This window comes from Heterodontus francisci, chromosome 3 (assembly GCF_036365525.1).
Source record: "Heterodontus francisci isolate sHetFra1 chromosome 3, sHetFra1.hap1, whole genome shotgun sequence".
NCBI classification, from domain to species: domain Eukaryota; kingdom Metazoa; phylum Chordata; class Chondrichthyes; order Heterodontiformes; family Heterodontidae; genus Heterodontus; species Heterodontus francisci.
The window spans coordinates 160,409,060-160,421,315 of record NC_090373.1 but is presented as its reverse complement, the minus strand read 5'-3'; the positions used below and the strand labels follow the sequence as shown (position 1 = coordinate 160,421,315).

The 12,256-nt window shown below is 44.7% G+C and overlaps 1 protein-coding gene across 2 annotated transcripts in view; it reads right to left on the bottom strand.

The window, feature by feature from the left end:
• Window positions 1-12,256, bottom strand: part of afg1lb (AFG1 like ATPase b) — a 215,575-nt gene that overhangs the window by 149,523 nt on the left and 53,796 nt on the right. For both annotated transcript variants that reach the window (XM_068027166.1, XM_068027167.1), the window contains one exon: window positions 11,307-11,437. In XM_068027166.1, the coding sequence (XP_067883267.1) occupies window positions 11,307-11,437 (131 nt within the window). The remainder of the gene's footprint in view (window positions 1-11,306; window positions 11,438-12,256) is intronic.

Sequence of the window (12,256 nt, the reverse complement as noted above, 5' to 3'; positions counted from 1 at the left end):
GCTTCACCAGGTTGGCCTCAATTTTAGGTATGCCTGGTGCTGGTCCTGACATGCGCTCCTTCACTCCTCATTGAACAAGGGTGGACCCCCTGGCTTGATGGTAATAGTAGAGTGAGGGATATACCGGGCCATGAGGTTACAGATCATAGTTGAATACATTTCTTCTGCTGCTGATAGCCCGCTGTGCCTCATGTATGCCCAGTTTTGAGCTGCCAGATCTGTTCTGAATCTATTCCACTTAGCATGGTGGTAGTGCCACACAACAGAATGGATGGTACCCTCAGTATGAAAATGAGACTTCGTTTCCACAAGGACTGTGCAGTGATCACTCCCACCAACATGGTCATGGACAGATGCATCTGCGACAGACTGATGAGGGCGAGGTCAAGTAGGGTTTTCCCTCTTGTTGGCTCCCTGACCCAGTCTGGCAGATATGTCCTTCAGGACTCAGTCAGTAGTGGTGATACTGAGACATTCTTGGTGATGGGCATTGAAGTTCCCCCATCCAAAGTGCATTCTGTTCCCTTGCTACCCTAAGTGCTTCTTCAAAGTAGTTCAACACGGAGTACTGATTCATCAGCTGAGGGAGGGTGGTAGGTGGTAATCAGCAGTAGGTTTCTTTGCCAATGTTTGGCCTGATGCCATGAAACTTCCAGAAAACTAAACAATGAGCTAAGAGGAGAGTCTGACCAGGCAGCAGTGGTGGGGAAACTACTGAAAAAATTCTGAGGGATAGGATTAATCTCCACTTGGAGAGACAGGATTAATCAGGGATAGTCAGCATGGCTTTGTCAGGGGGAGATGATGTCTAACAAATTTGACTGAATTTTGAGAGGCGATGACTAGGTGTGCCGATGAGGGTAAAGCAGTTGATGTAATCTACATGGACTTCAGTAAGGCTTTTGATATGGTCCCACATGAGAGATTGGTTAAGAAGGTAAGAGCCCATGGGCTCCAAGGGCAATTTGGCAAATTGGATCCAAAATTGGCTTAGTGGCAGGAGGCAGAAGGTGACGGTCAGGGGTTGTTTTTAATGAGTGGAAGCCTGTGACCAGTGGTGAACCACAGGGATCGGTGCTGGGACCGCTGCTGTTTGTATATTAATGATATAGATGTGAATATAGGAGGTATGATCAGTAAGTTCACAGATAACACGAAAATTGGTCGTGTCGTAAATAGTGAGGAGGAAAGCCTTAGATTACAGGACGATATAGATGGGCTGGTAAGATGGGCGGAGCAGTGGCAAATGGAATTTAATCCTGAGGAGTGTGAGGTGATGCATTTTGGGAGGGCTAACAAGGCCGCTAAGCGCATTGCACTGCTGAACTACAAAAAAGCCCCCAGCGAGTTAACATCCGTAGCACTTAAAACAGCCAGAAGCGCTGCACAAAGAACAGCCAGGCGCTGCGCAAAGGACTACTGGCAACACCTATGCAGTCATATTCAGCTGGCCTCAGACACCGGAAACATCAGCGTGATGGCATTAAGAGAGCTTTTGGGCCAACCATCAAGAAGATCGCCCCCCTCAAATCTAAATCAGGGGACATAATCACTGACCAACGCAAGCAAATGGACCGCTGGGTGGAACACTACCTAGAACTGTACTCCAGGGAAAATATTGTCACTGAGACTGCCCTCAATGCAGCCCAGTCTCTGCCAGTCATGGATGAGCTGGACATACAGCCAACAAAATCGGAACTCAATGATGCCACTGCTTCTCTAGCCAGCGGAAAAGCCCCTGGGAAGGACGGCATTACCCCTGAAATAATCAAGAGTGCTAAGCCTGCCATACTCTCAGCACTCTACGAACTGCTTTGCCTGTGCTGGGACGAGGGAGCAGTACCACAGGACATGCACGATGCCAATATCATCACCCTCTATAAAAACAAAGGTGACCAAGGTGACTGCAACAACTACCGTGGAATCTCCCTGCTCAGCATAGTGGGGAAAGTCTTGGCTCGAGCCGCTTTAAACAGGCTCCAGAGGCTGGCCGAGTCTGTCTACCCTGAGGCACAGTGTGGCTTTCGAGCAGAGAGATCCACCATTGACATGCTGTTCTCCCTGCGTCAGCTACAGGAGAAATGCCGCGAACAACAGATGCCCCTCTACGTTGCTTTCATTGATCTCACCAAAGCCTTTGACCTCATCAGCAGACGTGGTCTCTTCAGATTACTAGAAAAGATCGGATGTCCACCAAAGCTACTAAGTATCATCACCTCATTCTATGACAATATGAAAGGCACAATTCAGCATAGCGGCGCCTCATCAGACGCCTTTCCCATCCTGAGTGGCGTGAAACAGGGCTGTGTTCTCGCACCCACACTGTTTGGAATTTTCTTCTCCCTGCTGCTCTCACACGCGTTCAAGTCTTCAGAAGAAGGAATTTTCCTCCACACAAGATCAGGTGGCAGGTTGTTCAACCTTGCCCATCTAAGAGCGAAGACCAAAGTACGGAAAGTCCTCATCAAGGAACTCCTCTTTGCTGACGATGCTGCATTAACATCTCACACTGAAGAGTGTCTGCAGAGTCTCATCGACAGGTTTGCGGCTGCCTGCGACAAATTTGGCCTAACCATCAGCCTCAAGAAAACGAACATCATGGGACAGGACGTCAGAAATGCTCCATCCATCAATATCGGCGACCACGCTCTGGAAGTGGTTCAGGAGTTCACCTACCTAGGCTCAACTATCACCAGTAACCTGTCTCTAGATGCAGAAATCAACAAACGCATGGGAAAGGCTTCCACTGCTATGTCCAGACTGGCCAAGAGAGTGTGGGAAAATGGCGCACCGACACGGAACACAAAAGTCTGAGTGTATCAAGCCTGTGTCCTCAGTACCTTGCTCTACGGCAGCGAGGCCTGGACAACGTATGTCAGCCAAGAGCGACATCTCAATTCATTCCACCTTCGCTGCCTCCGGAGAATCCTTGGCATCAGGTGGCAGGACTGCATCTCCAACACAGTAGTCCTCGAGGTGGCCAACATCCCCAGCTTATACACACTACTGAGTCAGCAGCGCTTGAGATAGCTTGGCCATGTGAGCCGCATGGAAGATGGCAGGATCCCCAAGGACACATTGTACAGCGAACTCGCCACTGGTATCAGACCGACTGGCCGTCCATGTCTCCGCTTTAAAGACGTCTGCAAACGTGACATGAAGTCCTGTAACATTGATCACAAGTCGTGGGAGTCAGTTGCCAGCGATCGCCAGAGCTGGCGGGCAGCCATAAAGGCGGGGCTAAAATGTGGCAAGTCGAAGAGAATTAGCAGTTGGCAGGAAAAAAGACAGAAGCGCAAGGGGAGAGCCAACTGTGTAACAGCCCCGACAACCAATTTTTTCTGCAGCACCTGTGGAAGAGCCTGTCACTCGAGAATTGGCCTTTATAGCCACTCCAGGCGCTGCTCCACAAACTGCTGACCACCTCCAGGCGCTTACCCATTGTCTCCCGAGACAAGGAGGCCGAAGAAGAAGAAGGAAAATAAAAGAACAAGGCAAGGGAATACACAATGGATGGTAGGACCCCAGGAAGTAGAGGGTCAGAAGGATCTTGATGTACTTGTCCATAGATCACTGAAGGCAGCAGCATACGTAGATAAGGTGATTAGAAAGGCATATGGGATACTTTCCTTTATTAGCTGAGGCACAGAATATAGAGTCATAGAGCCATACAGCACAGAAACAGGCCCTTCAGCCCATCGTGTCTGTACCGGCCATCAAGCACCTAACTATTCTCGTCCCATTTTCCAGCACTTGGCCCGTAGCCTTGTATGCTATGGCATTTCAAGTGCTCACCTAAATACTTCTGAAATGTTGTGGGGTTCCTGCCTCTACCACCACTTCAGGCAGTGTATTCCAGATAAAAATATAACAGCAGGGAGGTTATAATGGAGCTGTATAAAACGCTAGTTAGGCCACAGCTGGTGTATTGTGTACAGTTCTGGTCGCCACACTATAGGAAGGATGTGATTGCACTGGAGAGTATGCAGAGGAGATTCACCAGGATGTTGCCTAGGCTGGAGCATTTCAGCTATGAAGAGATTGGATAGGCTAGGGTTGTTTTCCTTAGAGCAGAGAAGGTTGAGGGGGGACCTGATTGAGGTATACAAAATTATAAGGGACATTGATAGGATAGATAGGAAGAAACATTTTTCCCTCAGCGGAGGGGTCAAGAACCAGGGGGCATCGATTTAAGGTAAGGGGCAGGAGGTTTAGAGGGGATTTGTGGAAAAAGATTTTCACCCAGAGGGTGGTTGGAATCTGGAACACATTGCCTGAAGGGGTGGTAGAGGCAGGTACCCTCACAACATTTAAGAAGTACTTAGATGAGCACTTGAAACGCCATCGCATACAAGGCCAAGTGCTGGAAAATGGGATGAGAATAGATAGGTGCATGATGGCCAACAGGGAGACGAGGGGCCGAGATGCCTGTTTCTGTGCTGTATAACTCTATGACTCTAACTGAAGCCAGAAAAAGCAGAATGATGGAATCTCTGCAGAAATGACAAAAATGACTTGGAGAGGCAACAACAGAACAGTTGAACTTATGTAAGGAGAGGTACACTGAGGGAGAATGGCCAGAAGACTTTTTGAGGAGGACAATTGTCCTATTGGAGAAGGCGGCAAATACCATGAACTGTAAAGGCTTGATTACACTCGCATCCAAGGTAATGTTAAAGATCCTAGCAAATTGATTGTAAGCCAAAGCAAGCCTTTACATCAGCTGTGATCAATTCAGTTTTAGGAAAGGTCTGGAACGTGAGCAGTTTTGGGAGTGTTAAGCAAAAGTAGTATGGAATACCAGCAAGAACTATAGACATGCTTTGTGGATTATGAAAAAGCTTTCAACCGGGTGAACTGGCAAACGTTGTCCAAAGTGCTGGAGGCAATCAGAGCTGACTGGAGAAATAAAAGAATGACAGTAGCTCTGTACATGGGACAGACTGCTACAATCAGGACAGTATTTGGTGAAACTGAACCTGGTGTAATCGGGCGCGGAGTGAGACAAGGCCGTCTATCACCATTGCTCTTTAACATCTATGCAGAAGCCATGATAAAAGAAATGCTTGAAGATATCAAAGTAGGAGGTCAATTGGTGAAGGTAGTGAGCTTTGAAGATGAGCAGGGCCAAGTGACAAGCACAGCAGAGGATCTACAGATACTAATGGATAGAACGAATGAAGTGGTGAAAGCTCACAGAAATGAAAACTAATATTAAAAAAAGATGAAGGCTATGAAGATTGAAATAAATAATGGTGGGAAAGCAGAGGTCAAGATAAATGGTCAACAGCTGGAACAGGCATCACAATTTAAGTACCTGGAAGCACCCAGATGGTTACTGCCATAAAGAAATCAGAGCTAGAATAGCAATGGCAAAGAATGCATTCTCCAAACGTAAAGAATTGCTCAGTATAGGAATGAGTGGAGAACTTAAGAAAAGAATTACCATGACTGTGATTGGTAGTGTCTTGTTGTATGTGGCTGAAATGTGAATCTTGAGAAAAGAGGAGCTCCAAAGACTGGAAAGTTGTGAAATGTGTGTCTGAAGGAGGATGGAGCAGGTACTTGGAGAGAACACAAGAGCAACAAAGAAGTTCTCAGGATGGTGGAGGAGGATATATCGTTAGCAAATATCATCAAGAAAAGGCAACAAGATTGGACTGGCCATAATCTAAGGCATGGGAACGTGCTGAAGGAGGTGACTGAAGGCTGATTAGAGGGATATAGACCAAGAGGGAGAAAGAGAATGATGGTGTTAGACAACTTGAAATTGAAAATGGGAGGCTCCTACAGGCAACTGAAGAGGAAAGCGGAAGACCACAAGGTGTGGAGAAATGAGCAGAGGACCTGATCTTCTGGAGTGTGAAATAATTAGAGCTATAAAAGAACTGAAGCCAGGAAAAGCAGAATGATGTGATGGCTTCCCTGAAGAAATGACAAAAAGAACTTGGAGAGAAGGCAACAAGAGAACTATAACATGAGACTTCAAGGGGTCCGGAGTAAATGTTGAGGAACCACAGCGCAACTCTCTCTTGACTGTATACCACTGTGCTGCCACCTCTGGGATGGTGAGAAGTCTGGGACATTGGCTGTCAGGTATGATTCAGTGAGTATGACTATGTCAGGCTGTTACTTGACTAATCTGTGGGACAGCTCTCCCAATTTTGACACGCGGCTGGCTGGGCAGGGTGTGCTGTTGTCGTTTCTGGTACCTAGGTCAAGGCTGGGTGGTCTGTCTGGTTTTATTCTTATTCCACTTTTCTGTAGCAGTTTGGTACAATTGAGTGGGCTGCTAGGCCATTTCAGAGGGCGGTTAAGAGTCAACTACATTGCTATGGGTCTGGAGTCACATGTAGGCCAGACCAGGTAAGGACAGTAGATTTCCTTCACTAAAGAACATTAGTCAACCAGATGGATTTTTACGACAATCTTCATGGTCACCCATTATTGAGACCAGCTTTTTATTCCAAATTGATTAATTGAATTTAAATTCCCCCAGCTGCCATGGTGGGATTTGAAATCATGTCCCCAGAGCTTTAGTTAGGGCCTCAAGAATACTAGTCCAGTAACATTACCACTACGCCACCGTTCAACGACATGGCTGAAACAGCAGAATACAAGTCAGAGGAAGTGGTGACCAAACTGCACAGTGCTCTGGTCAGACAACATCTTGAATCATATGTCTAGTTCTGGTCACTGAGAAACAAAGAAGATATTTAAGCACAAGGCTGATCCTTATTGTAAGGGGTCTGTGATATGTGGAAAGACTGGAGAAACCTTGACATTGAAGCCTGGAAAGGGGCATCTGAGAAGTGACCTTAGAGCCATAGCAAATCATTAAAAGGATAAACCCAGAAAACTACTATAAATTAAATTGCGAGAGTAAGGGAGAATACAGGTTCAAACTAGTAAATGATAAATTCAGGACTAATATTAGCAAGTTCTTCACACTTGGAACTGATTGTCAGATAGAGCTGTGGGAAACCCTGGAATCATTTGATGCAGCAATGGCAGGGGTTGGGGTTGAATGTCATGTTTTTCTGGATGCATGAGTTAAGATGGGGTGAATGTCCGCCCACATTTGTAATTATCTTGTCATCTTCTGATAGATTATCTTTTTACAGGATACTTCATGGATTCATGTTTTACTACAACAAAGGTTACATTTTAAATTTAGTAAATAACTGATCTATTTTGGCAGCATTTGGGAGTGTCGGTTCTGATAGTTTACCATCAACTGAACAGTTTTAGAATAACATGCAATTCGTACAGCAGGAGCCACATTGTACATTGGTGCCAGTGTGTGGCTCCTTTGATCTCATATCATTACTTATACAGCTTGAGAAAAGAGAAGTAATTGTACAGTCTAAGCAAGCAGAAGATAATAGCAGAAGCATTTTCTCAACTGTATTCATTACAAACAAGCAGAAAAGGAAGGATACAAATTACTGTTAATGGAAGTCAGCTAATAGGAAGAGAGAAATTTCATTAACATTTAAGAGAAAAGATTTTTATGACCTAGAGTTGCTTTCCATTCTGGCTCACTTAAGTAAGAGGAGGAAAAAACCAATACAACATTTACATAACTAAGTGCTTCAGACTCAGTCATCCTTGATTGGTGAAGCTCTTTCTAACACATGCTAAACGTGAACATGTGTTTTAATTAATTAGCACCAGCATGAATGTGATAGCTTGTTGTTATTGGAGACTTGGAAATCAATGTACCAGATAAAAAATGCTCAGATTTGAACGTTTTTAAAGGCCTTAGTGATTGATACCAGATACTTTTGCTTGGAATTCTATATATTAAAATGATACAACTGGCATGCACGTCCAGTTCACAACCCTAAATTCCCATGTCACAATTCTGAGGCATATTTTTGTCAACACAAACAATATTTTGCCATCACAGTTTGTAAATGAACCAAATCACTTGAAGTTCTTTTAAAAAAAAATTCATCGGCCATTTTTTTCCCTCAGTTACTAAGATGTTTAATTCCCCCAAAAAGTTTTCAAAACATCTTTTAAACCAAATAAAAAACATATAATATTTCACAATAATTGAATTATCTTTTAATACCTTGCTACAGATTTTATCTGTAGGCCTCAGCTTGATCTTGGACTTGACATTATTGCCTAGAGCAGTGACTTAGCTCAAAGAACAAAGAACAGTACAGCACAGGAACAGGCCATTCGGCCCTCCAAGCCTGCGCCGATCTTGATGCCTGCCTAAACTAAAACCTTCTGCACTTCCGGGGTCCGTATCCCTCTATTCCCATCCTATTCATGTATTTGTCAAGATGCCTCTTAAACGTCTCTATGGTACCTGCTCCCACCACCTCCCCCAGCAACAAGTTCCAGGCACTCACCACCCTCTGTGTAAAGAACTTGCCTCGCACATCCCCTCTAAACTTTGCCCCTCTCACCTTAAACCTATGTCCCCTAGTAACTGACTCTTCCACCCTGGGAAAAAGCTTCTGACCAACCACTCTGTCCATGCCGCTTATAACTTTGTAAACCTCTATCATGTCGCCCCTCCAACTCCATCGTTCCAGTGAAAACAATCCGAGTTTATCCAACCTCTCCTCATAGCTAATGCCCTCCAGTCCAGGCAACATCCTGGTAAACCTCTTTTGTACCCTCTCCAAAGCCTCCACGTCCATCTGGTAGTGTGGCGACCAGAATTGCACGCAATATTCTAAGTGTGGCCTAACTAAACTTCTGTACAGCTGCAGCATGACTTGCCTGTTTTTATACTCTATGCCCCGACTGATGAAGGCAAGCATACCGTATGCCTTCTTGACTACCTTATCCACCTGTGTTGCCACTTTCAGTGACCTGTGGACCTGTACGCCCAGATCTCTCTGCCTGTCAATACTCCTAAGGGTTCTGCCATTTACTGTATACTTCCCACCTGCATTAGACCTTCCAAAATGCATTACCTCACATTTGTCCGAATTAAACTCCATCTGCCATTTCTCAGCCCAAGTCTCCAACCGATCTATATCCTGCTGTATCCTCTGACAATCCTCATCACTGTCCGCAATTCCACCAACCTTTGTGTCATCCGCAAACTTACTAATCAGACCAGCTACATTTTCCTCCAAATCATTTATATATACTACAAAGAGCAAAGGTCCCAGCACTGATCCCTGCGGAACACCACTAGTCACATCCCTCCATTCAGAAAAGCACCCTTCCACTGCTACCCTCTGTCTTCTATGACCGAGCCAGTTCTGTATCCATCTTGCCAGCTCCCCTCTGATCCCATGTGACTTCACCTTTTGTATCAGTCTGCCATGAGGGACCTTGTCAAAGGCTTTACTGAAGTCCATATAGACAACATCCACTGCCCTTCCTTCATCCATCATCTTTGTCACTTCCTCAAAAAACTCAATCAAATTAGTGAGACATGACCTCCCCTTCACAAAACCATGCTGCCTCTCGCTAATAAGTCCGTTTGTTTCCAAATGGGAGTAAATCCTGTCCCGAAAAATCCTCTCTAATAATTTCCCTACCACTGACGTAAGGCTCACCGGCCTATAATTTCCTGGATTATCCTTGCTACCCTTCTTAAACAAAGGAACAACATTGGCTATTCTCCAGTCCTCTGGGACCTCACCTGTAGCCAATGAGGATGCAAAGATTTCTGTCAAGGCCCCAGCAATTTCTTCCCTTGCCTTCCTCAGTATTCTAGGGTAGATCCCATCAGGTCCTGGGGACTTATCTACCTTAATGCTTTGCAAGACACCCAACACCTCCTCCTTTTTGATAAAGAGACGACTGAGACTATCTGCACTCCCTTCCCTAGGCTCATCATCCACCAAGTCCTTCTCTTTGGTGAATAATGATGCAAAGTACTTATTTAGTACCTCGCCCATTTCCTCTGGCTCCACACATTGATTCCCTTCTCTGTCCTTGAGTGGGCCAACCCTTTCCCTGGCTACCCTCTTGCACTTTATATACGTATAAAAAGCTTTGGGATTTTCCTTAATCCTGTTTGCCAATGATTTCTCATAAGCAAGGAGTCAGGAGGGCTAAAAGGGGTTAAGTTCCTTCCTACTGTCTTTATATTCCTCAAGGGATTTGTCTGTTCCTAGCCTTCCAGCCCTTACGAATGCTTCCTTTTTCTTTTTGACGAGGCTCACAATATCCCACGTTATCCAAGGTTCCCGAAACTTTCCAAACTTATCCTTCTTCCTCACAGGAACATGCTGGTCCTGGATTCTAATCAACTGACGTTTGAAAGACTCCCACATGTCAGATGTTGATTTACCCACAAACAGCCGCCCCCAATCTAAATTCTTCAGTTCCTGCCTAATATTGTTATAATTAGCCTTCCCCCAATTTAGCACCTTCACCCGAGGACCCGAGCTCGAAACATGTCCAGCATGCAGCTTTCCAGGATGCATCAGGAGCACTAAGCTAGCCAGATGACAGAATGCTTCTCTCTCCAGACTCAACTCAATGGGGTGAATTCATACTTACACCTACCAAGTTAAAAGTAAACCTCATTCATTGTAGGAAAAAAAATCTTTCACTTGCAATAAGACAGAAGCTTGCAGCAGAAGATTTAATTTTAAAAAGTGGAAGAACCAATACTGGCAGCATGCGGCTAGTCCTTGTTGCAGATCTGATTGCAGGAGGTGACAATGCCTTAGTGAGACATAATGACCTCATACACTCTCGGTGCAGAATGAGACTGAGGTTGCCTGATATCCGTGTTAGGTGTACTAACTTGGTTACTGGTGACTTTGATAACCCTTGTCCTATGGTGCCAAACCTGCCAACCCTCTTCTGATGCTCCTCTTCCCCCTTCTTGGTGTAATAAGATTTGCTCAGACCAGTCCATGTGCTTGTGCATTGAAACTGCTGAGGTGCATCTTTGTACATATTACGCTCAATTCCTCTGCCGACTCTCTCCAACACCTTACTGCACCTTTAATAATTTGTGGCGTGAATGCAGTATGGGTTGGAAGATGAGCATGGGCGAGTTTGCTTTCAACAGGTGCTTACAAGCCTCTAACAGGCCATAAATCCATAAAGCCAAGTCTATTCACTAAAAATTGTCTAAGTGAGTTGCTTATTTGGAGAGCTGGTGCAAACACGATGGGCCAAATAGCCTCCTTTAACGCTGGAATGACTCTGACTCAATCCCATGAGGAATTTTAGGAGGGATTAGTTAATGCTTTCAAAGCTTCTGTACTGCGTGCATTAGCCTGAACATAAATGGAAATTTCACCCTCTTAAACAAACAGAGCTTGTACATTAATGCAATACATTGTGCAAAAAATAGTTCTAATTACCTGAAATTCATCAAAACACAATAGACAGGTCTCATCACTGATTTCTGCAGCTATAGGTGCTATTGGATCATAGGACTTGGCCATCAAGCCAGGTTTCCTTTTTGGTAAAGTCTGCTTTAACCGATGTATTCCTGTTGTAGCAGAGTTGAAAAACTGGTTACTGTTACTTTCAGAATTTGTTTTAACAACTATAAAAAAAAAAGCATCTAGAACCAGACAATGGTTATGGTGCGTTGGTGGTGCATTTCATTTTTAAGTACTTCAGCTATTTTACAATAAAGATCATTAAAGGGTTCAGTACATGTTCATAGATTTTTGCCCCCTTACTGTAAGGTGTCAGAACAAGGAAAAGACAGAGTAAGCTTAATTCTCAAAAAATAAAATGGAAGATAATGGAAACTGGTGGATTTAGATTAACCTATGCCTAGTATAGTGCTTGTACTTTATGGCACATTGATTGCCTTTGAATTCCATAGAATGTACAACACAAACACAGACCAAGGATCCCAACCGGTCCATCCGGTGTTTATGCTTCACACATCGACTCCAAGTTTGCTGGATGATCGAGGCTGTACTTCACTTTTTCATAGAATAATGAATTCAGGCAAAACTACTCTCCTCAGAGTGGTGAGAATGTGGAACTCACTACCGAATCACAGAATCGTTACAGCGCAGAAGGAGGCCATTCAGCCCATCATGTCCGCACTGGCTCCCTGAAAGAGCAATTCCCTCATTTCCATTCCCCTGCCTTCTCCCCATTACCCTGCACATTCTTCCTTTTCATGTAACTGTCTAATTCTCTTTTGAATGCTTCAATTGAACCTGCCTCCACCACGTTCTCAGGCAGTGCATTCCAGACCTTAACCACTTGCTGAGTGAAAAAGTTTTTCCTCATGTCACTTTTGCTTCTTACCAAATACATTAAATTTGTGCCCTCTCATTCTTGATCC